A 27158-nucleotide genomic window follows, 5' to 3' on the forward strand; every position below is an offset into this window, starting at 1 on the left:
AGCAAAATATATCTTCATGTGGTAGTCCCCTAACACTTTTGCCTACCATTTAAAATTGCTTTACAGTTGTTTGGGCACAAGTCTACTTCCCCAAAGGACTCCCCAGTTACTTCTGGGCAAGGACTCTCTCTTAATCATGATTGCAACTTCAGGGTCTAGAAAACCGCCCAGCTCTTAGTTACCACCACAGAGTATAGTTATATCCTGGCTTTTCCAAGTGCTATTTCATGTATTTTAATTATCATTCTAAAAAAAGGCAATTCATTAAACATCACAGTAAATACTTGTAAGACTTTTGAAGCACACAGCAGAAAAGTTACTTATCACATGTATCATAAGTTGGAGTTCAGAATATTTGATCATAAAACTCTAGACCTTCAATAAATAAATGCTGAATTAATGCATGAGGCTTAAAGAGACAAAACCATAAACAGGAGTCGGAGCATCGCCCAAAATTTACATGGGATACAAGTACATAATCTTAAGTATACCACTAACGCCCTTTTTCGTGTAGCTATCTACCAAAATACTTTACCACCTTCTCCAAATAGCTTTTAACAAAGGCAAAGTACATCGGCTTCAAATAAAGGTTAGGTGGTTGCCGAGAATACTCATTCACAGTTCGGAGAAAACAAAACCGACCTGTTAAAGATTTTATTTGTATTCCTGAATACTACAGTGTCATTTTTCAAATCTAAACTTACACTGTTTTGCTGTATGTTACTAAGTAGTCTGTTAGCTTGGCTGTTACTACATCAAGGAAAGTTGGCGCTTTTCCCTTCACGGGACTGATCCCACCCGCTTCTTCACAAACCTTCCATTCCCAAACTCAATTAAAACAATTCAAGAAGCCAGCTAATTTAATTCTGAGCTCAGTAGAGTTCTCCAGCGCAAACCATAGGAGTTCAGTGCTAGAGGAAAAGATTATCTTAAAGACTGTGCATTAAAAGTTACCAGGTGATCGCGAACCGCTTACATTTCTGGAAAGGTACAGACTACACTCCAGTTTAGACAGCTGTGCACCTTACTGGTCTGGAAAGCGTGCTGGGAGTTGGGAGGAGCAACAGGCGAAGATTCATAGTTTGGGATGATGGGAGGCAGATAATTTATTAGGTTTGAGCCCCTAAGCCCTTTGGATTGTGGAGACTAGACAGGGGCCCGTCTAAGTTAGGCCCAAACTTTGGCAAGAGAAAGAAAAGTAACACTGCAAAAAGAGAGCAGGTAGTCAGTGGGGCCGTTAACACAGCAGGAAAGTGGGCGTGGCGTGTTTTCTTCCTCTTCCCGCCTCCCCGGAGACCCGACCTCAATCCTTTCCCCTCATTTTCACCCCGGTAGGGTCCAATGGCTGCCCCCGCTGCGGAGCCGGGTGGGGAGTGTCGCCCCACCCTTCTCGCCTCTCCCGCTCTCGGGGTCCCGGCCGCCCCCATTCCCCCGCCCGGCCAGAGGCGGTGGCCGCGGCCGTCACGTGTCCCGGCAGCCGCCAAGTGAGGCCGCTTTTGCGACGCGGTGACAGCCAAATGGTGCGACAGGAGGAGCTGCAGCCGCGGCCGCAGCGCCCCGCACGGAGAGGCTCGAGGCGGCTCCTGGCGTCGCCCAGAGGGAGCGATTGAGCGTAGCCGAGTCCGACGCGGGCTGCGGCGGCAGACGGGCAGCGAGGGGGAGCCCGCTACGAGTGCCCTCGCTCCCCACTGCTCTCCGATGAACGGGGAGCAATAATCCGCGCCTCTCGCAGAGGCTGCGCCTCCATGAATTCCTAGTTGTTTTTTTTTTTATTATTTTCTTTCTCTCCCCGCTCCTCACCCTCCCCCCCACCCCCGCCCGGCTCGCGTCCCGCCTTCTCCCTTAGCCGGCGACGACCGCGTCCAGGTGCGGAGTCCAGAGCAGAACGCAATGGCGTCCAACCCCGAGCGGGGGGAGATTCTGCTTACGGAGCTGCAGGTAAGGGCCGCGGCCCGGGTGGGAGGCGCCGCCGGAGGAGAGAGGGAGAAGGTCTGGCGCGGAGTCGGGGGCTGAGGGAAGCTGTGCGGCCGCCGCGCCCCTGGCCCGCTAAGTGCGGAAACTCGGGGATGTCACTCGGGAGCCGCTTCCTTTGGGAGCCGAACCCGTTTCCCCTGCCGGAGCCCCGGCCTATCGCCGCTTTAATTTCATTCTACCTACCAGAGGGAACCCCATTTCTGCCGGGTGCCTGCAGCCCGAGTGTGCTCTCACCCCGTCCCCGAAGCGGCCAGCTCACCGCCCCCTCCCTCGATGTCAGAGTCGCCCGCGAACGCCCTGGCTGCCCCCTCGCTCCGCCTGGCCAGGCCGGGCCCCGCCTTTCCCCCCAGTGCAGAGCTTCTTAAACTCCTTTGAATGATTCCCGAGCTGTTTTCTCGTCCCTCCCCTTCCCCTCAGACTCCGCACAAAGAGCGCCCCCATAACTTCCAGCCCCCAGAACGTTTTCTAAAAACAAATCTCGCCAAAAGCTTGCTTCACTTCATCGACCCTCTTCAGGTGACTGTCTTTCTTCTAATTTAAGGACTTTTTTTTTTTTTCTTTTTTAAACCAAGTGATATATGATCCCTTTCACGACTCCCTCTGCTCTGAGCCGGAAGCTCAGATGCTGATGCTTTTCAGACGTTCATTTTCCCTCCCGTTTGAACACCAGAGAAAGAGTTACAGAAGTTGTTTACAAATTAGAAAGCAGTCAACTGAGGGAAACATTAGGCACCACATGCCTGCACAAGATGAGAACAAAACAGGTCCCTGAATTAGTTACATCCACGTCGAGTAGCAATATTACTCTTTCCCGTTTCTAGCTAAATGTTTGATGTAGGCACGATTTTTGTTTTTAGATTTGTGTGTTGTACAAGGGCACCCAAGTCACCCTGGCAGGTTTATTTTTCGTGACTTTGGAGTGTCCCAGAGATACATCTGAATTAAGACGTCATGCTTTTTTTTTTTTTTTTTAATACTTATTTTGGTTTGTTCTAAGGTAGTCATCTTTTAGGTACTCCAAGATTGGAGATAGGAATTAACAGATAAGGGGAAAAAGAAATTAACATCCTTACTCATTTCTTTTGGTGGGCTGGGCTGTTAATTTTTTTTCGAAAGGACTGAATCTAGAAACTGAAGGGTTGATTCTTGATGATGTCTAAATTAAGAAGAAACTGCTTCTGAATTTCTTGATTTTAAATGTATTTTTTGATAGATTCGTACATAAGTTTGGTTTATTGTGCAGTCAGATGGAAGCTAGGAGGCATTGCTATAATTCTTGGTATTTACTCCACAAAAATAGAGAGTTCAAGGTACACAGATGCACTCTTGCAAATTTGAAACCCTTATGAAATGCAAAGCTGGATTTTATATCACAGAAAATGTTGCTATATAGTATTTTAATTGATATTAGTCTCTTATGAGTAGATATGACAGCATGCTATATTTGCTAAATGAAATTTATTTTTTGTTTTATTAATATACAAAAGCTTTTAAAATGAGGGTGGTTTAAGGCATATTGAAAATACATTGCCTAGTCTTGAAACATGAAAAATATATTTTTTGGTTCTGACTGAGAAAAAAAAAAAAAACATTAAAATGACAGGAACATTTTTCATTTGAGTAGAGTAGCTTTAAAACTGTAAAGTATTTGGCATCCTTATTTATATTTTTAGAAAGTTGGCATGAAAGACTCATTTAGAAACTGGGATTGAAAATATGTTGAGTATTAAAGTATAACATTTAGGGTCTTTTAATAAGGTCAATTTTGGCAATAACAAGGAAGCAAATTGGAAAAATAAAATATTTAAACATGAAGATTTTAAAATGGGACCCAGGGAGGGGAACACCTCATCTAAAGTTAGACTTTTATGTAAACTTAATTATAACTTCCTCCTGAAAAATAATAGTTCTTATGTGTTACTTTATGCGTTGCATTTTTCTTGCTTTATGTGACTCCCAGTTCTAATAAAAGTTATTGTATTTGAGTTTATCATATTTATTAAAATCTTGAGAATATTATTTATATCAGATCCTTAATAAATGGTTATAAAATTCTTCACCAGGTATGCCTATCTGTTCATTTTATTATTTAGTTCATGGAACTAGTGTAGCATAACCAATAGTTATTAAACTTTTTTTAAGAATTATTTTAAAAGCTTCTAAATTGTTTGAATTCATTTAGATTGAAATGTGTAATAATACTTTTACTATACATATCTTAAGTATTTAAATAGGCTATGTGGTATGTTTTAAAATGTGTTTAATAGTTCAAAATGATTACTTTGTCGTATCTTGTCTCAGGAATATACTTGTCTCAATCTCGAACTTACATATTACAACCAAATTTTAATGCAATTGATACTTACGTAGAAACATTGTATATGCAAAATGTTTTATTTTTCAAATTTTGTTTAAGGACCATACCGCAGAATTTGAAATATTTTACTGCTGAGATGGAATTGGCTTATTAATAACCTTTAATTGTAGAAAGATAAAACTAAGAAAATCTGAAACTGCAGTACTTTGCCTTGTTAGTTACTGTAATTTTCTAATAATGTTTCTAAACTAAGGAAATCTGAAACTGCAGTACTTTGCCTTGTTAGTTACTGTAATTTTCTAATAATGTTTCTAATACATGCTAGTAATTTAGGAAACTTATTCAACAAGGAAACACTAATAAAGTGCATACAAACATTGATTAGAGGTTTCAGAGTTTAAGGAAGAATATTTACCATGGTAAACATAGATCGTTTAAAAATAAAAACTCAATTGGCAATTTCTAGTCATTATCTCATAGCTAATCTGTAATACTCTCTTTATTGTTTATATGAAGTGTAGTAGAAAACTTAGTGAGATGCCTTTACGAGGCCAAAGAAACTAAAGTTTATTTCCAAGGAAACTGAGTTAATGAAAACTATAAAAGATCTCAAAATGAAAATGTAAGCTAAAATAGTAATTTTGTAGAATGCTGAACCAAATACTGAGAAGCATACTGATAAGGTTATGATGTTGAATATTGGAAATTCATCATCTTCATCAAAATGCCTAATAAGGTGTTAGACTGGAAATCTTTAAATTTCATTCCCAGTAGAATTTACTTAGGCAGAGGTGAGTTGCTCAAATGGAAGATGTGAAGTAGTTGGCCTTGAATTATAGGGATTAATTTCAACAAACATTTATTGAGTATCTACAACAGCTATACTGGAGAATAGAAAGATGACATCATGTGGTTTTCACTTTCAGGTAACTAGAAGAGAGTACAAATAACATTTGTTGATTAATTGCTACATATCAGACACTGTACCAAGTACTTATATACCTTATTGATCTTCACAACAATCCAATTAGGTGGATGTTATTAATTCCATTTGACAGATCAGGAAACTTAAGTTCAGAATGTTAAAGAAATTGCTTATGGTCACACTGTAAGTCTGAGTTTGAACCCAGGTCTGTATATTCTTCACAATTCTTTTAAACTGCCACAGTTCTGTGGACTCATAAATGTTTTCCATTTCAATGTTATAATTGTGTAAACTTTATAAAAAGTGACTAAAAATATAATTAAACAGAGTTGATGGTAATACAAACTTTGTATTACTTGTTAGATCTCTCTGTAACAGAAAAAAAGATTTCCACATTTTATTTGGTAGTCTATAATATAGTAGTGCTTTATTACTGGGAATAAGGTATATAGTTTTCTACAAAGAATAACAGTACAAATAACTTTCTTGCAGACTTTCTTTATTTGACAGTTACTGTTTCTAGTGAAGGGTGTCATGTTTGCCAAGAACTTGTCAAAAGATTTAGCATTTTTCTGTAAGATGACCTTTGATTTAAAATTTTAAGGTCATGTCCAACCTAGCAATGTGTTTGGCACTTAGTAGTTGCTCAATGCATTGATAAGAAGACTCCATTTGTTACCTAGGATGAGTGATTTCTATTGACTGTTTTAAGAGAAGTTTATTATAATCATTGACATAAAAATGACTTATTTTTCTTTAATTGACGTTTTTAATTCCTTCTCCCTAAATATTCCCTGGAAAAGCACGGAAGAGATTTCTGTAGTGGTTATGTTACACCTCTTATATATTTTACTCATTTTGATGGGAAATTAGGAGGTAATGTCTAACTTTTTGGTGATACTAGAAAGAAGATCTCAGTGAAAGAACTAGAGCTGGGAGGTGTCTTAGTTTGCTGCTGTAACAGAAATACCACAGGTGGATGGCTTTAACAAACAAATTTATTCTCTCACAGTTTATGAGGCTAGAAGTCTGAATTCAGAGCGCCAGCTCCAGGGGAAGGCTTTCTTTCTCTGTTGGCTCTGAGGGAAGGTCCTTGTCATCAATCTTCCCCTGAGCTAGGAGCTTCTCAGTGCAGGGACCCTGGGTCCAAAAGACACACTCCATTCCTGGCTTTTCTTTCTTGGCGGTAATGAGGGCCCTCTGTCCTCTCTGATTGCTTCTCTTTTATTTCTCAAAAGAAGTTGACTGAGGTTACAACCTAATCCTGTAGATGGTGTCTTGCCTCATTAACATCACAGATGGTAGAATTTACAACACATAGGATAATTACACCAGATCACAAAATGGAGGACAGCAACACAATACTGGAAATCATAGACTAGCCAAGTTGACATACATTTTGGGGGGACACAATTCAATCCATAACAGGAGGATTAAGATTTTGATGATGGGTGGGTTGGGGGGAATATGAAAAGGTAGGCACGGTGAGTAAGAGATTTTATTACAGTTTTTTTTTCTCCAGATTATAAATGTAATACACATTCATTATAGAAAATTGGGAAAATGCAGAAAAGCACAAAAGAAAAGCTGATTATAGTTAATAAAATCTTGAGAATATTATTTATATCAGCTTTTCAGATAAATTGTGATAAGATTTGCTTCACCAAGTATGCCCATCTATTCAGACATTTGATTATTTCATTTCTTCTTCAAATAAGAGCATATCCTTGAGTGTAGCAATGTATAGAGCATCACTCAAAAATAACTGACAGACCTGCCCAACTTATGGGATACTTGGTGTTTGAGTCCATTTCTTTTCCTTCTTTTTATCCCATTTTATTTATTAGAATTTTGAAGAAAAATGAGGTTCAGAGAGATTTAAGGTAGAAATAGCTATAGAATAAAATTTCTTTGTCCCTGGTTCTAGATGAGTAGAGCTAACTAGCTTTATTGACTTTTTTTTAATCTCAAAATATTTTGATTTTGAGACAGTGCTTTAAGAGACAGTTAAAAAAAAGTAAAGAGGACAACATGGGTTTAGTAATAGGTACATAGCAACAACTCCTGAACAATATATTGATAGAGTGTGGTTATTCAGCATAGATTTGGTGATTGCTGCTCTTACAGAATACTGAAATGATTATAATTTGTGGGACATAAATGTACTGTATTGAGTAGAGCCACATCATTAAATTATTTTCCAACTATTTATTGACTACCTAGGTCAAAGTCTCTGTGAAAAAACTAGTGTTACAAAGTGATGGTTCTAAAGTGAATCATGTTTTGCTATTATCTCTTATTAGTATAGCAGATGTGTAGTTGTCTCCTAAAACTCCCACCTCTCACATGTGGTCAGTGTTGAAATAGGGGGAGGTAGGAGCAGCTCCTAGGCATTATCTGTTCACTCCAGGGTTTAGCATCTGATTCCTTGGATTTTCTTTTTGCTCCTCAACCTTGACGAAGGTAAATTTTCATGCCATTCATCTATGTCTACTTTTAAACAGATACAAAGAGTAGAGTAGTAGTTTGGGAAGATAACTATAACTTAAAGTGTTACTTCCATAAGCATTTATGATACTTGATTAGAACAGTTAATTCTGCATCATTTGCTAGTAAAATGTGCTGTACTGAACAGTTGTCAAAGTTGTATTCTGTTATTTCAGAAACCAATAACTAGAGTATGACAGAACCACATGACATTTAATATGATTAAGTTTTAATGTACAGCAGAGTTAAAATTGACAGCAAAGTTGAAAGCTAGTTAAAAGCTTTAAAATTTTGAATGAGAAAAACATACTAATGAGAAATACCTTACAAAAGCAGAAATAGCATTTTATCTTGATATATATCTAGATTTTCTTAATTTTAATTAAAAAAATTGAAACTAGCCCTATTATCACATTTATATTTTACAATCTAGTAAAATTTAAATTTGTTTAACATTATGCCCTTAAATACTGTCTATAAAAAGTGAAGAACAAGAAGCCCTGGAAGTAGCATACTTCATAATAATAAATACCTTAGATTAGAAGCTAAATGATGATTTATTGTATTATAAAGATGTATTATTCTTAGTTTGAAGATTATTCTATTCCCAGTACAGGATTGTGTGAGTCAGTTATTTGTGTAGCTTGTCAACAAAGTGCTAGTGTTGATCAGATTTAATATTAGATCTAAAACAGGTATTACTTCTCTCTTGCACAGTTTGCTGGGTTTTACAAACCTGAAATCCTAAATGTAGTTTTTGTCATCACTAAGCTATCATTTGATGAAAACATTTCTTGGTTTTTAACTGTAATTTAGAGGAAACTAGTTTTTCATTAAACAGTACACATACTGTTTCATGACATCAGTTAACAACCCCACGACATGTCAACACTCTCCCTTCTCACCCTTGGGTTCCCGATTAATAGCTTTCCTGTCCCCTCCTGCCTTCTAGTCCTTGCCCAGGGGTTGGTGTGCCCCTTTAGTCTTGTGTTTTTTTTTTTAGTTTTTATTGTGCTTTAAGTGAAAGATTACCAATCAAGTCAGTCTCTTGTACAAAAATTTATATACACCTTGCTATATATGCCTAATTGCTGTCCCCCAATCGACAGCCCGCTCCTTCCCCCCACTCTCTCTTTTCATGTCCATTCCGTCAGCTTCTGACCCCCTCTGCCCTCATCTCCCCTCCAGATAGATGCCAACGTTGTCTCAAGTGTCTACTTGATCAAAGAAGCTCATTCTCCACCAGCATCTTTTTCTGTCCCATTGTGCAGTCTAATCCCTGTCTGAAGAGTTGCCTTTGGGAATACTTCCTGTTGTGGACTAACAGAAGGTCTGGGGGCCATGACCACCAGGGTAATTGTGGTCTCAGTCGGACCATTAAGTCTGGTCTTTTTATGAGAATTTGGGGTCTGCATCCTCCTGCTGTCCTGCTCTTGCAGGATTCTCTGTTTTATTCCCTGGCAGGGCAGTCATCAGTTGTAGCCAGGCACCATCGAGTTCTTCTGGTCTCAGGCTGATGTAGTCTCTGCTTCATGTGCCCCTTTCTGTCTCTTGGGCTCATAATTACCTTGTGTCCTTGGTGTTCCTCATTCTCCTTTGGTCAGGTGGGTTGAGAACAATTGATGCATCTTAGATGGCCACTTGGTAGCGTTTAAAACCCCGGGCGCCACTCTCCAAAGTGGGATGCAGAATGTTTTCTTAATAGATTTTGTTATGCCAGTTGATTTAGATGTCCCCTGAAACCATGGTCCCCAAACCCCGGACCCTGTTACGCTGGTCTTAGAAGTATTCAGTATATTCAGGAAACTTCTTTACTTTTATTTAAGTCCAGTTGTGCTGACCTCTCCTGTATTGTGGATTGTCTTTCCCGTCACCTAAAGTAGTTCATATCTACTGTCTAATTAGTGAATACCCCTTTCTCTCCCTCCATCACTCCCCCCTCTTGTAACCATCAAAGAATAGTTTCTTCTCTGTTTAAACCCGTTCTCAAGTTCTTATAATAGTGGTCTTATACAATATTTGTCCTTTTGCAACTGACTAACTTCACTCAGTATAATGCCTTCCAGGTTCCTCCATGTTATAAAATGTTTCGCAGATTCATCACTGTTCTTTATCGATGTGTAGTATTCTATTGTGTGAATACACCATAATTCATTTATCCATTCATCCATTGATAGGCACCTTGGTTGCTTCCATCTTTTTACTATTGTAAACAGTACTGCAGTGAACATGGGTGTGCGTATATCTGTTCGTGTAAAGGCTCTTATTTCTCTAGGGTATATGCCAAGGAGTGGGATTGCTGAATCCTGTGGTAGTAGTTCTATTTCTAGCTTTTTAAGGATGTGCCAAATCGATTTCCAAAGTGGTTGTACCATTTTACATTCCCACCAGCGGTATATAAGTGTTCCATTCTCTCCACAACCTCTTCAACATTTATTATTTTGTGTTTTTGGATTAATGCCAGCCTCGTTGGGGTGAGATGGAATCTCATTGTAGTTTTGATTTGCATGTCTGTAATGGCTAATGATTGTAAGCATTTCCTCATGTACCTGTTAGCTACCTGCATGTCTTCTTTAGTGAAATCTCTCTTCATATATTTTACACATTTTTAAATTGGGTTGTCTTTTTGTAGTTGAGTTTTTCCGGTATCACGTAGATTTTAGAGATCAGTCACTGATCCGAATGTCATAGCTAAAAACTTTTTCCCAGTCTGCAGGTCGCCTTTTTACTCTTTTCGTGAAGTCTTTGCATGAGCATAGGTGTTGGATTTTTAGAAGCTCCCAGTTATCTAGTTCTGCATTGTTAGTAAAGTTTTATATACTGTTTATGCCATGTATTAGGGCTACATCCCTAATACATCTTATAGGGCTAATATCCCTATTTTTTCTTCCATGATCTTTATCGTTTTAGATTTTGTATTTAGGTCTTTGATCCATTTTGAGTTCGTTTTTCTGCATGGTGTTAGGTATGGGTTTTGTTTCATTTTTTTGCGGATGGCTATCAAGTTATGCCAGCACCATTTGTTAAAAAGACTGTCTTTTCCTCATTTAACTGATTTGGAGCCTTTGTCAAATATCAGCTGCTCATATATGGATGGATTTATGTCTGGATTCTGAATTCTGTTCCATTGTTCTATGTATCTGTTGTACCAGTACCAGGCTGTTTTGACTACCGTGGCGGTAAAATAGGTTCTAAAATCAGGTAGAGTGAGGCCTCCCACTTTGTTCTTTTTTTCAGTAATGCTTTACTTATCCGGGAGACCCTGGTGGCGTAGTGGATAAGTGCTATGACTGCTAACCAAGAGGTTGACAGTTCGAATCCGCCAAGTGCTTCTTGGAAACTCTATGGGGCAGTTCTACTCTGTCCTGTAGGGTTGCTATGATTCGGAATCGAATTGATGCCAGTTGGTTTGGTTTTGCTTATCCGGGGCCTCTTTCACTTCCATATGAAGTTGGTGGTTTGTTTCTCCATCTCATTAAAGAATGTCATTGGAATTTGGATTGCAATTGTATTAAATCTGTAGATTGCTTTTGGTAGAATAGACATTTTTAAAATGTTAAGTCTTCCTATCCATGAGCAAGGTATGTCTTTCCATTTATGTAGGCCCTCTTTTGATTTCTTGCAGAAGTGTTTTGTAGTGTTCTTTGCCTAAGTCTTTTACATCTCTGGTAAGATTTATTCCTAAGTATTTTATTTCCTTGGGGGCTACTGTAAATGGTATTGATTTGGTGATTTCCTCTTCGATGTTCTTTTTGTTGGTATAGAGGAATCCAGCTGATTTTTGTATGTTTGTCTTGTATCCTGATACTCTGCTGAACTCTTCTATTAGTTTCAGTAGTTTTCTTGAGGGTTCCTTAGGGTTTTCTGTGGATAAGATCATGTCATCTGCAAACAGAGATACTTTTACTTCTTCCTTGCCGATCTGGATGCCCTTTATTTCTTTATCTCACCTAATTGCTCTGGCTAGGACCTGCAGCACAATGTTGAGTAAGAGTGGAGATAAAAAGGGTATCCTTTTCTGGTTCCCGATCTCAAGGGGAATGCTTTCAGACTCTCTCCGTTTAGGATGGTGTTGGCTGTTGGCGTTGTATAAATGCCCTTTATTATGTTGAGGAATTTTCCTTCTGTTCCTATTTTGCTGAGAGTTTTTATCGTGAATGGGTGTTGAACTTTGTCAAATGCCTTTTCTGCATCAATTGATAAAATCATGTGATTCTTGTCTTTTATTTTATTTATATGATGGATTACATTAATTTTTTTCCTAATGTTGAACCATCCCTGCATACCTGGTATGAATCCCACTTGGTCATGGTGAATTATTTTTTTGATATGTTGTTGAATTCAATTGGCTAGAATTTTGTTGAGGATTTTTTGCATCTATGTTCATGAGGGATATAGGTCTATAATTTTCTTTTTTTGTGGTGTCTTTACCTGGTTTTGGTATCAGGGATATGGTGGCTTCACAGAATGAGTTAGGGAGTATACCGTCCTTTTCTATGCTCTGAAATACCTATAGTGGTGTTAACTCTTCTCTGAGAGTTTGGTGAAACTCTGCAGTGAAGCCATCTGGGCCAGGGCTTTTTTGGGGGGTGGGTGGGGGTGTTTTTTTTTTAATTACCTTTTCAATCTCTTTTATTATGGGTCTGTTTAGTTGTTCTGTCTCTGTTTGTGTTAGTTTAGGTAGTGTGTTTCTAGGAATTCATCCATTTCTAGGTTTTCAAATTTGTTAGAATACAGTTTTTCATAGTAATCTGATATGATTCTTTTAATTTCAGTTGGGTCTGTTGTAATATCACCCATCTCATTTCTTATTCATGTTATTTGCTTCCTCCCCTGTTTTTCTTTTGTCAGTTTGGCCAATGGCTTATTCATTTTGTTAATTTTTTCAAAGAACCAGCTTTTGGCCTTGTTAATTCTTTCAGTTGTTTTTCTGTTCTCTATTTCATTTAATTCTGCTCTAATTTTTATTATTTGCTTTTTTCTGGTGCCTGAGGATTTCTTTTGTTGCTCTCTTTCTGTTTGTTCAAGTTGTAGGGATAATTCTTTGATTTAGCCCTTTCTAATTTTTTTATTTTTGTATGTGTGCATTTATTGATGTAAATTGACCTCTGAGCACTGCTTTTGGTGTGTCCCAAAGGTTCTGATAGGAAGTGTTTTCATTCTCATTGGATTCTGTGAATTTCTTTATTCCATCCTTCATGTCTTGTATAACCCAGTCATTTGTGAGCAGGGTATTGTTTAGTTTCCAAGTGTTTGATTTCTTTTCCCTGGTTTTTATTACTGATTTCTACTTCTATGGCCTTATGGTTAGTGAAGATGCTTTGCAATATGTCGACGTTTTGGATTCTGCTTAGGCTTGCTTTATGACCTAATATGTGGTCTATTCTAGAGAATGTTTCATGCACTAGAAAAGAAAGTATACTTGCCTGCTCTTGGGTAGAGTGTTCTGTATATGTCTATGAGTTCAAGTTTGTTGACTGTGGCATCTAGATCTTCCTAGTCTTTATTGAGCTTCTTTCTCGATGTCCTGTCCTTCACCGAACGTGGTGTGTAACAGTCTCCTACTATTATTGTGGATCTTTCTATCTCACTTTTCAATGCTGTTAGGTTTCGTTTTATGTATCTTGCAGCCCTGTCTTTGGGTGCATAAATATTTAATATGGTTATAACATCCCTTTAATCATTATATAGTGTCCTTCCTTATCCTTTGTGGTGGATTTAACTTTAAAGTCTATTTTGTCAGAAATTAATATTGCCACTCCTGCTCTTTTTTGATTGATTGATATAGTTTTTTCCATCCTTTGAGTTTTTTTAGTTTGTTTTGTGTCTCTAAGGTGTGTCTCTTGTAGGCAGCATATAGACAGATTATGTTTTTTACCCATTTTGCCACTCTCAATCTCTTTATTGGTACATTTAGTCCATTTACATTGAGCATAATTATGGATAGGTATGAATTTAGTGCTATCATTTTGATGTCTTTTTTGTGTGTGTTGTTGACAGCTTCTTCTTCCCCCTTAATTTTTTGTGCTGAGTATTTTATCTTTATACGTTGTCTTTTTCCTTATATTTGTTGTTGTTGATTTAGTTTCTGCTGACTCTGTTTTTTTCTTGTATTTTATTTGGATGAGTAGGATAGTTTGTCTCCTTTGTGGTTACCTTATTATTTACCCCTATTTTTCTAAATTTTAAGCTAACTTTTTTTCTTTGTATCACCTTGTCTTCCTCTCCATATGAAAGATCTATGACTGCATTTCTTAGTCCCTCTTTGTTGTTTTAATGTTGTTTTCTTTTACATGATGATGTTGCTGTTCCATATTTTGAACTTTTTTTATTTTCATTTGTTTTTGTGATTTTCCTGTCTGGGTTGACTTCTGGTTGCTCTGTCCAATGTTCTAGTCTTGGGTTGATAGCTGAGATGATTGATTTTCTAACCTAAGAATTCCCTGTATTATTTGTTGTAGTTTTGTTTTGTTTTTATGAATTCCCCAAACTTCTGTTTATCTGGAAGTGACCTAATTTCACCTTCATATTTGAGAGAGAGTTTTGTTGGATATATGATTCTTGGCTGGCGTGTTTTTTTCCATCAGTGCTTTATATAAGATGTCCCATTGCCTTCCTGCCGGCATGGCTTCTGCCGAGTAATCCAAGTTTATTCTTATTGACTCTCCTTTGTAGGTGACTTTTCATTTATACCTAGCGGCTCTTAAAATTTTCTGTCTTTGGTTTTGGCAAGTTTGATCATAACATGTCTTGGTGACTTTCTTTTAAAATATACCTTATGTGGAGTTTGATGAGCATGTTGGATAGATACCTTCTCATCTTTCATGCTATCAGGGATGTTTTCTGCCAACAAATCTTCAGCATTTCTCTCTGTATTTTCTGTTATCTCTCTCTGTTCTGGTACTCCAGTCACTCGTACGTTATCTCTCTTGATAGAGTCCCACATGATTCTTAAGGTGTCTTCATTTTTTCAAATTCTTTAACTGATTTTTCTTCAAATATATTGGTGCCAAGTGCTTTATCTTCAAGTTCAGAAATTCTGCCTTTCACTTGCTCAGTTCTGCTCCTCTGACCTTCTACTGAGTTGTCTAATTCTGTAATTTTGTTGTTAATCTTCTGAGTTTCTGATTGCTGTCTGTCTATGGATTTTTCCAGGTTATTAAATTTTTCATTATATTCCTGAATAACCTTTTTAATTTCTTCAACTCTTTTATCTGTGTGTTCCTTGGCTTATTCTTCGTATTGCCTGATGTCCTTCCTGATGTCTTGAAAGGTTCTATATGTGAATCTTTTGTATTCTGCATCCAGTAGTTCCAGGAAGGCACTTTCACCTAGAAGATCCGTTGATTCTTTTTTTTTTTTTTTTCCCAAGAACTTGTTCAGGCAGTCATGGTCTGTTTCTTTATGTGACTTGATATTGACTGTTGTCTTCGAGCCATCTATAAGTTGTTGTATTATTCTATTTCATGTTTGCCTACTGTGTCATAGATTCTTGCTTTGTTTTGTTTTGGTATGCCCAAATGGGTTGCTTGAGTAAGTTAGCTTGATTATTTTCACCTTGGAGGTCTGACGTCTTGTCCCGAGATGGCTAGAGCTGTTGTCAGGTATATTAGTCTAGGAGTCCATTCACTTTTCTTGTATGAATTCAGCTCAGTTGTCCAAGTAGCTGATCATCAAGTGTGTGGTACTGGCCATGTCCTACCATCTTAGAGGGGCAGGGGTGATTGGTGTAGGTACCTGTATCTGGTTGCAGCAGGAGGTCACACTCTGAGCAAAGCAGGGGGCTGAGAATCGTCCTCCATATGTCTCTGAGGAAAGCATGTCCTTCTCTAGAGCATACAGGTGGGTGGGTTTTGCAGATGGACCATGGGCACCCAGTGATTCGGTTGTAAGGACTGGGAGATACGAGTTATTCTTGGATCCCTGTTGTGGGTGGCTTGGTGACCTGAGTGGAGCCACCAGTCCTTAGGCCCCTGATGTGGGTAGGTGAGGACCCTGTTTAATAGGCAGAGCGGCATCAAACATCCGCCTCTCCACTACGTAGCTGAAACAGTTGTAGTCTGCCAACAGGGGCCTGTTCTCCTGAAATGTGCTCACACAGGTCCATGCATGAGGGAAGGGTATTCAAAGCCCATAGACCATTTATGCCTGGACAGGAGGCGCTTCTGTCCTGAGTTCCCCCTGTTAGTGGAGCTGGCAAATGATCTTTTCCTCCAATTGAGAATTTATTCCTTCTCTAAGGCCGGGAGGATGGCTCTAGGTGCTGAACAGGGCCCATCTCAGGCCCAGGGAAGTAACAGCCGCTAATGCCGGCTTGGGGGCAGGGGGTGCAGTAATATATACGCAAGTACTCAGCTTTTGCCAAAAGTGCCATTATTCTCTGGTTCCAGAGCTGTGAGTAGGCTGTGTGGCTGGCTGCTTCTCCATGACGAAACTGCAGCCGAACGCTAGTAGGAGCCCGCCGCTGCTACTCCCGGGAATGGTGCCTGAGGGCTTCTGGCAATTGAGGTCCGGTAACTCTCAGCTTTTGAACATTCTCTTCCTCCCCCTGCTGCTCCATTCTTTTTCTAAGTTTGCCTTTGATGTTCAGGGCTCCTAGCTTATCATAAATATACTCATTTCACTTGTTTTTTCCGGTCTTTGTTGTAAGAGGGCTCGCCTCTGTCTATTCTGCCATCTTAGCTCTGCCTCTTTAGCCTTGTTTTATGGTCCTGTCCAATCTTTGGCTGAAGGGTGCACCTCAGGAGTGACTTCATTACTGAGCTAAAAGGGTGTCCAGCATCCATGCTCTCAGAGTTTCTCCAGGTCTGTCAGGCCAGCAAGCCTGGTCTTTTTGAGTTAGAATTATGTCCTTCATTTTTCTCCAGCTCTGCCTGGGACTATCTGTTGTGATCCCTATCAGAACACTTAGTGCTGGTAGCCGGCACCATCTAGTTTTACTGGACTCAGTCTGGTGGAGGCCGTGGTAGATGTGGTTCATTAGTCCTTTGGACTAATCTTTCCCTTGTATCTGTAGTTTTCTGCATTCTTCCTTGTTCCTAAAGGGTTGAGACCAGTGGAGCATCCTAGATGGCCACTCACAGGCTTTTAAGACCCCAGATGCTACTCACCAAACTAGAATGTAGAACACTGATGAAAACAATTCTTAATTTTAATGAAGTCAAGTTTGTTGGTCTTTTCTGTTATCACAATTGCTTTTTGTACCTTATGTAAGAATTCTTTCCTACCCTGAGTCTAAAAGATATTTTCTGCTAACAGTTTTGAAGTTTTATTTTTTATATTTAAGTCCTCAATCCATCTGAAGTTAAATTTTTGAAATAGAGTAAAAGTCTGACTTATTTTTTAATATATAAAATATTATTTTGAAATGTATATCAAATATTTTTATAATATAAATTCGGTATTGCAACATTTTTTTAGCTTTTAGGAGAGAAACATTTCTGAAGACCCTTGCTTGAATAATTTTGACAAGGTATAAGTTAACTTTACATCATCTGGGTTATATAATGAACTGTGAATTTATGCTTACCTAGATCATTAGTCCCTGGTGGCGCAGTGGTTAGTAGCTCTCTTATTAACCAAAAGGTCAGCAGTTTGAATCCACCAGCCACTCCTTGCAAACCCTATAGGGCAGTTCTACTCTGTTCTCTGGGGTCGCTATGAGTTGGAATTGGCTGAAAGGCTACGGAGTTCATTTAATTTTAGATCATTGGTTGATTTTCCCCTTAGAGTAGCAGTTTGTGGTTCTTCTGTTTTCTTTCATCCCTTGAATCCTTGGATCAATAAGAGATGATTCTTGGTTTACCTCTTGGCTCCCTGTCATATGCCCAATAGTCGTTGAGTCAAACCTGTGTTTTCCCTAAATCCAACCTACCCTTGCTCCTTTGTTCTCAGCAAATTACTCACCTAGTTACTTTCTATAAGTGAGTACGTGGTATTCGACAATGTGAGTTTCCTCAGCTTTTCTTTTTATTTTATGCTTACTTGGAGTTTAGTCATTCTTTTTTCTCTTTTTACCAGTGTTGAAGGAAAAGTTGTTCCACCTTACTAAGGCTATACTTTCCTGGACTTCTGCTTTCTTTGGAATATCATGCATCCTTTGCAGAATGAGGCTTTCCTTCTCCCTACTGCTTCTCGTTTACCTAAAGATACATTCACAACTTTCCTATTTTTACTGTATTCTTTCTTTAATATTGATGTCTCCTGAGATTTTTCTGTGCATCATCACACTTGTTTAAAGAAATTTCTTAGTCGCCTTTATTTTTACCATGTATTTCTTATTTAAATCTGTCTTCTACCTCAATTATTCTGTTAAAATTATTTTCTTAAAAGCATCAGCAACCTTCTTCCCATCTTCAGAGGCAATTGATAGTTCCTCATTTTCCTGAAACTCCCTTTTTTAAGCTTTGTGAACAATGTGCACAATATTGGTTACTTTCATTATACCTGCTATTTGCCACTACTCATTTCTTTTGCTAACTCCTTTCCTAGTTAACTGTTCCATCTGTTTCCTAGCCTTTTTCTCCTCTAATTTATCCTTCAAGTTAACCCCTAGAATTAATCATTTTTTTAAATCAGGGTTGCAGGGAGTAGAAACCCTTTCAAATTAACTTGAGCAAAAGTTACATTTTATTAGAAAGCTGCAGGGACATCTTATTTAACTAAGAGTACTGACCAGGTAACTGGAGGCTTGCTTTCTCTCTAGGGCTACATGTTCACTCATCTCTTCATCTTTAAGCATGCTTAAAGCTGCTTTGTGTTTCCTCTGTATGCTCTTCTCTTTGTTCTCCTGACATATGGCCCCCAATGGTACTCATAACTTCTTGGTTTACATCAACCCTACACGTCCTATACCCATGCTAACTGACTGACTTGTTCTGTGCCACATTTCTAAATACTTGGATGAGACAATCGGATTGGCCCCACTCGTTCAGTCAACTGTGGCAGTGGAGAGATGGGGTTCTTCCATACTAACATGGCTTCAAGGGCCCTCCTATGGGATAGGGATAGGGACTGTTCTCTGAGAAGCACTTGAGAAAGCACTTTTCCTGCTTAAACCTGTTTAGTGACTTCCCATTGATTATAAAGTAAAAGGTATTAACCTTCCATCATCTGGCCCCTATCAGTCTTTATAGATTTTTCTTACTGTCTGGCATATTAAACTATTTCTTTGAACCGCAATGCTTTTTTAAATTTTTATTGTACTTTAGATGAAGGTTTACACGGCAAACTAGTTTCTCATTGAACAGTTAGTATACATATTGTTTTATGACATTGGTTAACAACCACATAGCACGTCAACACTCTTCCCTTCTCAACCCTAGGTGCCTCGTTACCAGCTTTCCTGTCACCTCCTGCCGTCTAGTCCTTACCTCAGGCCTGGTGTGCCTCTTTAGTCTTGTTTTGTTTTATGGGCCTGTCCAATCTTTGGCTGAAGGGTGAACCCCAGTAGTGACCTCTTTACTGAGCTGAAAGGGTGTCCAGGGGCCATACTCGCACGGTTTCTCCAGTCTCTGTTAGACCAGCAAGTCTGGACTTTGTTTTTGAGTTAGAATTTCTTTCTACATTTTTCTCCAGCTCTGTCTGGGACCCTCTATTCTGATCCCTGTCAGAGCAGTCAGTGGTGGTAGCCAGGTACTGTCAAGTCTGGTGGAGGCCATGGTAGATGTGGTCCGTTAGTCCTTTGGACTAATCTTTCCCTTGTATATTTAGTTTTCTTCATTCTTCTTTGCTTCCGAAAGGGTGAGACCAGTGGAGTATCCTAGATGGCCGCTTACAGGCATTTAAGACCCCAGACGTTACTCATCGCAATAGAATGTAGAACATGTTCTTTATAAACTGTTAGGCCAGTTTATCTAGATGTTCCCTGAGACCACGGTTCCCACATCCTTCAGCCCAGCAATTCGGTCTCTCAGGGAGTTGAGATGCATCCATGGAGCTTCCATGACCTTCCCTTGCACAAGTTGTACTGGCTTCCCCAGTATTGTGTAGTGTCTTACCCTTAACCAAAGTTACCACTTACCTATTGTCTATTTAGTGTTTTCCCATTCCCACCCCTCCCCTCCCTCATAACCATCAAATATTATTTCTCTTTGAATGTATACCTTTTCATGAATTTTTACAGTAGTGGTCTCGTATAATATTTGCCCTTTTATGATTGACTTACTTTACTCAGCATAATGCCCTCCAGACTGATCTATGTTATGAGATGCTTTGCAGATTCGTTTTCTTTTTTATAATTTTTATTGTGCTTTAAGTGAAAGTTTACAAATCAAGTTGGTGTCTCACACAAAAACTTACATACATCTTGCTACATACTCCCAATTACTCTCGCCCTAATGAGACAGTCCACTCCTTCCTTCCCTCCACTCTCTTTTATGTGTTTCGGCAGCTTCTAACCCCCTCTACCTTCTCATCTCCCCTCCAGGCAGGAGATGTCATCGTTTTTCTTTATCATTACGTAATACTTCCATTGTGTGCATGATGCTATTTTTTTTTTAAATACCTCTGTATCTTTGCATAAGGAATCTTTGTGCTGCAACAGTTAAGTGCTCAACTGCTATCCGAAAGGTCAGTAGTTTGAGCACACCAGCCACTCTGTGGAAGAAAGATGCGGTAGTTTGCTTCTGTAGAGATTACATCCTTGGAAACCCCTTGGGGTAGTTCTACTCTGTCCTCTAGGGTCACTATGAGTTGGAATTGACTTGACGGCAATGGGTATATGCTGTTTTTTATATCTTTGTATATGCTGTTTCTAATTTTAAGAATGGTGATACTGATTATTTCTGTCTGAAAGGCTTTTGACAAATTGGGCGCTCCTTAAAATTCTGCTAAGAAAAGTACATTCATTGAGTATATGAATATATGAATCTCATATAGTCAAGAAAATATTCCTTAAATTTTTGATAAATAAATTTAGCACATTGGTCATTTGGTCCACTGGCAAATTAGCCTACTTCCCAGTTTTGCAGTTTGTGTTATTGACTGTATCACCCAGTTTGGTAATAAGTTAAATTATACATGTCCCTTCTACTTTTAAGAAAGTAACTAGGACCTTTTCATCTTTATATCCCTAACACCTGGCATATGGTTTGTGCTTGACAAATGCATGAATAAGTAAATGAACAGATTATTTTTATTCTGTTATCAACCTGCCTAACCTGACTTTTTATTCCTAAAGGTAATTCTTCCCTACTTGACCAGGCTAGAGATCTGCTAGTCCCTTTTATATGACTAATATTTCATCTATTTCAGTTGATTCTACCACTTATGCATCTTTAATTCATTACTTTGCTACTGCCCAAGTTTGGGCCTTCTTTGTCATTTGGATGATCATAATAATCTTCATGCTCTATTTCATTATTCTCATTTTCTTTTTACTTAAGACTATGTACAACTGCTGAGGGCATTCATGATTCAGTGGTAGAATTCTCGCCTTCCATGGGTTCGATTATCAGCTAATGTACTGTCATTGGAGGCTTGCATGTTGTTGGGATACCAAACAGACTTCAGTAGAGCTTCCAGACACTAGGAAGAAAGGCCTGACAATCTACTTCTGGAAACCAGACAACGAAAACCCTATGGATCACAATAGTTCAATTATGCACGGGGTCACTGTGAGTCAGGGGCTGACTCGATAGCAGCTAACAACAACAACAAGGCAAATAAGGAGGAAAAAGGTTAAAGACCAGACGTAAGATGAGGAGAGAAGAACCAGCCAGAGGACGACCACTGTCCCAATCCTTATTTGCCCTAGAAACTCCAAATTCTCTTCTTACTTTAAGGAAGAAAGGAAGAGCACACTCCCAAATTCTTTTTAAGTCGCATAGCCAAATACATGGAGTATTTAGTAAATTAAAAAAAAAAAAAAAACCCACTGCTGTTGATTCCGATCATTAGTGACCCCATCTCGGGTTTCCAAGGCTGTAAATCTTCGTGTGTGTGCACGCACTTTAGAAAAGGCTTACAGAGCAAATTAGTTTCTCATTTAACAATTAATACACATATTGTTTTGTAGCATTGGTTGCCAATCCCATGATGTGACAACACTCCGCTTCTCAACCTCGGGTTCCCGATTACCAGCCTTTCTGTTAACTCCTGTCTTTTTGTCCTTGCCCATGGGCTAGTGTGCCCATTTAGTCTCGTTTTGTTTTATGGGCGTGTCTAATCTTTGGCTGAAGGGAGTGACTTCAGTACTGAGTTAAAAGGGTGCTGGGAGCCATTGCTCCAGTCTCCTTCAGACCATTAAGTCTGGTCTTTTTTTGTGAGTTAGAATTTTATTCTACATTTTTCTCCAGCTCTGCCCGGGACCCTCTATTGTGATCCCTGTGAAAGCAGTCGCTGGTGGTAGCCAGGCACCATCGAGTTGTGCTGGAGTCAGTCTGGTGGAGGCAGTGGTAGTTGCGGTCCAGTAGTCCTTTGGACTATCCTTTCCCTGTGTCTTTGGTTTTCTTCATTCTCCCATGCTCCAGATGGGGTGGGACCAGTGGAGTATCTGAGATGACTGTTCACAAGCCTTTAAGACCCCAGGCAATACTTAACCAAAGTAGAATGTAGAACATTTTCTTTATAAACTGTGTTGTGCCAGTTGAGCTAGATGTCCCCTGAGACCATGGTCTGCAGTCCTTGGCCCAGTAATTCAGTCCCTCAGGGAGTTTGGGTGTGTCTTTGAAGCTTCCATGATCTTGCCCAAGGCTTTAAACCTTTACTGAAGCAGATTGCCACATCTTTCTCCCACGGAGCTATTGGTGGTTTCAAATGGCTGACCTTTTGGTTAGCAGTCGAGTGCTTTAACCACTGTACCGCCAGGGCTTTTTTAGTAAATAAAAGAACCTATATAATTATTTTTCTTTTTTTTGCTTGTACTTTAGATGAAAGTTTACAGAACAAACTAGTTTCTCATCAGACAGTATACACATTGTTCTATGACATTGGTTAACAACCCCACGACATGTCAACACTCTCCCTTCTCAACCCTAGAGTCCCTATTACCAGCTTTCCTGTTCCCTCCTGCCTTCCAGTCCCTGCCCCAGGGCTGGCGAGCCCCTTTAGTCTTATTTTGTTCCAGTGGCCTGTTCAATCTTTGACTGAAGGGTGAACCTCAGGAGTGACCTCATTACTGAGCCGAAAGAGTGTCCAGGACCCACACTCTCAGGGTTTCTCCAGTCTCTGTCAGGCCAGCAAGTCTGGTAAAAGAACGTGTATTTAATAGGACCAATCCTGCTTAGATAGACAAGTTTTAGTTGTAAATAGTAAAACTTACTTTTTGCTAAATCAGTAAAAACTGTCTAATGTCCCATTCTCTTGGGAGCCTGGAGGAGGAGAGAAGATTGTTTTGTCTTACAATGAGCCTATATCAATTAGGAGTACCTGTTTTGTTAATAAAGAAACTTGACCCTATCAGGTCCTCCTGCATTATGAGTTTGGTTCCTAAATGAAAGGAAGCCTCATTAAGTTTAAAAAAAAAAAAAAAATTGTGCATTTTTGAAGATACTTATTAAGCATCTTAAAACCACTGGGTCATAGATCACTGTTGTTCATGATGATATTTTCACAATAAGGATAAGAGGACATGAGTATGTATTCTATATATAGTGACATGAAGTTGGCAACTTATAAATGGATGGACTGCTGTTCGTTCTGAAATTTTGCCATTCTGGTCTGCCTGTCTGCCTGCCTCCCTTCCACCTCCCCTTGATATTAAAATGTACTCCTCTTTAAGAACCGATGAGGATAATAGATAGTAATATCTAAATAAAATTTTAAATATGTCCACCAAATTTCTTTTTGGAAATTTTACTGAAATAATTTCAAGGCCTAGTCAAAATTACTGGTCTGGTAGATAATTCACATTTTGGAATCATATGAACTTAGATTTAAATTTCGTATTTGGCTATATTATACATGTATCTGACTTTGTATGGGTTATTAAGCTTCAAAAGCAAGTTATTTTAAAAATTCTGCTTTAAATGAATATTAACAGAGCATATTAGTTTTTCATTAAACAATGCACTTATTGTTTTGTGACATGGATTGCCAGCCCTGCGATGTGTCAGCACTCCCCTTCTCAACCTTGTGTTCCCTATTTCCATTTGTCCAGCTTTCCTGTCCCCTCCTGCCTTCTCATCCTTGCCCCTCGGCTGGTGTGCCCATTTAATCTCATATACATGATTGAGCTACATGTGTTATTGTTTTATGGGCCTGTCTAATCTTTGGCTGAAGAGCAAACCTCACGAGTGATGACTTCAGTACTGAGTTAAAACGGTGTCTGGAGGCCATACTGTTGGGGTTTCTTCAGTCTCCTTCAGACCATTGAGTCTGGTCTTTTTTTTGTGTGTGAGTTTGAATTTTGTTCTTTGTTTTTCTCCAGCTCTGTCTGTGACCCTCTGTTGTGATCCCTGTCAGAGCAGTTGGCGGTGGTAGCTGGGCACCATCTAGTTGTGCTGGATTCAGGCTTGTGGAGGCTGTGGTCCATTATCAAAACAAGTTTTTTTTTAATAAAAATGGGGGAAATTTCTGACTCAAAGGGCTGTTTTAAGCATCAAAAAAATGATGTCTATAAAGTACCTAGTAGATAGTAGGACTTTAATAACCCTTCCTCCTGTCAGGTTTAAAGTGTAAGATTACAGTACTTCATTTTTCTTTTAATACCTAAGTTGTGTGGTTGATAAAGTCTAGCCTGAATTGGGCATAAAAGTCTTTAAGAACTGATCATACTTCATAGTTCTTGTTTTTTTGTTTTTTTCATTTTTTCTTTCTCCCTTTGCTTCATAGAAGGGACAGTGAAGATAGTTGAGATTATGTGGGTAAAAATAAAGAAACTATAAATTGATAAATGATCAGTTTCTAGGATTGGACTCTCATTTAAGAATCTAGTATGTTGTTTTTCATGCAAAAAGATGTGTATTATAACAATTTTTATTGCAGACATATTTTAAATCATATTAATAAGTAGTTGTATCATGGTTTACTAGATTTTATGGGACAGTTCAGATTCTTTCATCAGTTCAGAGGCTTATGGAGTTTTTATAAATCGAACTAAGATTATTTACCTTCACAGTTCTTAACAGTCCTGTACATTTTAATACTAGAGAAATAGATTTGTAGTAATATATTTCTGAATATTAACAAATAATATCAACTCTGCAATTAATGCTTGAGCTTTGATGTGTAAATTAAAATAACTGTCCAACTGTTGCTTATTGCTTAGCATAATTGAATTTCCGTTTTGTTGCTGTGGAAACCTTTGTACTCCACTGTCAGCAGAATGTTCATTTTACCGTAAATTTTTGTTCTAGTGTATGTTTTCATTGTATTAAAACCTCATAGAAATCCTATAGAAAATTCTGCACTTAGTAAGTCTTTAAAAACAGTAGACCTTTGCTTTTGTTGTCTTTTTTTTGGCAGGATGGTGAACTGTTTCAGCATAGTATAGCAATAATTGTAGAGCGGGACCTGGTGTTGTTTATAAACAAAGGTAGCTCATACAAAATAAAGAGAACCATGTTGAAATATAAAAATAGTAATATCACTGTGGGGTTTTTTTGAGTTTTAAAGTACTTTCACGTATATTAATTTATTAAATTATAAAAACAACTCTGAGTGAGGAGTGGGAGGAGTTCTACCCAATTTACAGATGTTTATATTCACACAATTTACAGATGTTTGTATCTTCTGACTTACATCCCTTATTTTATTGAGTACACATTTCCAGTATTACCAGCCTTTAGGGTTTTAGGTTGTTATTTTTTTCTTTTAGCACACCTCAATATAAAGAAAGCAGAAATCCTTATAAGTGGACCAATAAGCAATGTCATGATAAACTGAGAAAAGATCGAAGTTGTCAAGGGTTTTATTTTAGTTGGATCAACAATCAATGCCCATGGAAACATTAATCAGGAAATCAAACATTGTATTTCATTGAGCAAATCTGCTGCAAAAGACTTCTCCAAAGTGTTGAAAAGGAGGACTAAGGGGCACCTGACCCAAGCCATGGTATTTTCAGTCACCTCATAAGCACGTGAAAGCTAGACGATAAATAAGAAACACCGAAGAAGAATTGATTCGTTTGAATTATGGTGTTGGCAAAGAATATTGAATGTACCGTGGACTGCCAGAAGAACAAACCAATCTGTCATGAAAGAAGTACAGCCAGAATGCTTCTTAGAAGCACGGATATTAAGACTTTGTCTCATGTACTTTGGACATGTTATCAGGAGGGACCAGTCCCTGGAAAAGGTCATCATGCTTGGTAGAGGGTCAGCAAAAAAGAGGAAGACCTTCAACAAGATGGATTGACACAGTGGCCGCAAAAAGGGCTCAAGCATTGCATCGATTGTGAGGATGGCACAGGAGGGGGCAATGTTGCATTCTGTTGTGCATAGGGTCGCTCTGAGTTGGAACTGACTCGTTGACATCAGCAACAACAGTAACATTGTCTGCTTGCTATTGTAATCAAATGTGAGCAAATGAATTATGGTAATGTGTCACACAGTTAAAACAGGCATAGTCTCTTCATTTCATTATTCCCCAGAGAAACGATTATTTTCAATTTCAAAAACTGCATTAATACATGTGTATTTGAAAGAGTCACCTTGAAGGCCATCAATTCTTATCATTTAGGTATTGCCAACTAGACAGCAGGTGAAAATTTCTTACTGAAAATCTTTCGTTCGTACAGATGTCCATAGAGCAGAGGTTATAACTAACATGACCTCAGGGTCTAGGCAAGTAACATGAATTAGTGAAGTAGGTGAATGTAAGTGATATGCATACACTGTATAAATGGAGGTGACCCTGAACTGGTGAGCACATATAAAAACAGCTGGTGTCTACCACTTCTAATCTGTGGTCCTGTGTTTCCATGTGGGCCCTTATTGGCTTTTATTAGGAGATATTTTTCCCCTTTTGTAATTCTGGTTCAAATTTTTAAACTATTGGTCTGTACGGCCTTCACTATCACTAAGAGTAATTTGTCTTTATTAAATCAAATCTTTAAGTTACTACCATATTCAGGTACTATTTTAAGAAATATAGTATGTACAAAGGACCTGTTCACTACGATTTAGAGTAAAAAACCTGTTGCCGTCAAGTTGATTCCAACTCATAGCGACCCTATAGGACAGAGTGGAACTGTACCGTAGGGTTTTCAAGGAGCAGCTGGTGGATTTGAACTGCCGACCTTTTGGTTAGCAGCCGTAGCTCTTAACCACTGCATCATCAGGGCTCCGTCCTTTAGAATAGTACCATTCAATAATACTTCGTGTGATGATAAAACCAAACCCACTGCCGTCAAGTCGATGCTGACTCATAGTGACCCTATAGGACAGAGCCCGATAAAGTTTCCGAGGAGCGCCTGGCAGATTTGAACTGCCGACCCTTTGGTTAGCAGCCGTAGCACTTAACCACTAGGCCACCAGGGTTTTACTTACGATGACCAAACCAAACCCACTGCCT

General features: G+C 38.8%; 1 protein-coding gene across 6 annotated transcripts in view; it reads left to right on the forward strand.

The window, feature by feature from the left end:
- The first annotated feature begins 1564 nt into the window (after positions 1-1564).
- Positions 1565-27158, forward strand: part of PKN2 (protein kinase N2) — a 206798-nt gene continuing 181204 nt past the window's right edge. For 5 of the 6 annotated variants that reach the window (XR_010321433.1, XR_010321434.1, XM_010591133.3 and 2 more), the window contains exon 1: positions 1565-1938. Coding sequence is in view for 4 of the 6 variants with exons in the window: in XM_010591133.3 (XP_010589435.2) it covers positions 1891-1938 (48 nt within the window). In the remaining 2 variants the exon portion in view is untranslated. The remainder of the gene's footprint in view (positions 1939-27158) is intronic. The other variant, XM_010591134.3, reaches the window with a different exon arrangement.

Source organism: Loxodonta africana, chromosome 3 (assembly GCF_030014295.1).
Source record: "Loxodonta africana isolate mLoxAfr1 chromosome 3, mLoxAfr1.hap2, whole genome shotgun sequence".
Lineage (NCBI taxonomy): Eukaryota > Metazoa > Chordata > Mammalia > Proboscidea > Elephantidae > Loxodonta > Loxodonta africana.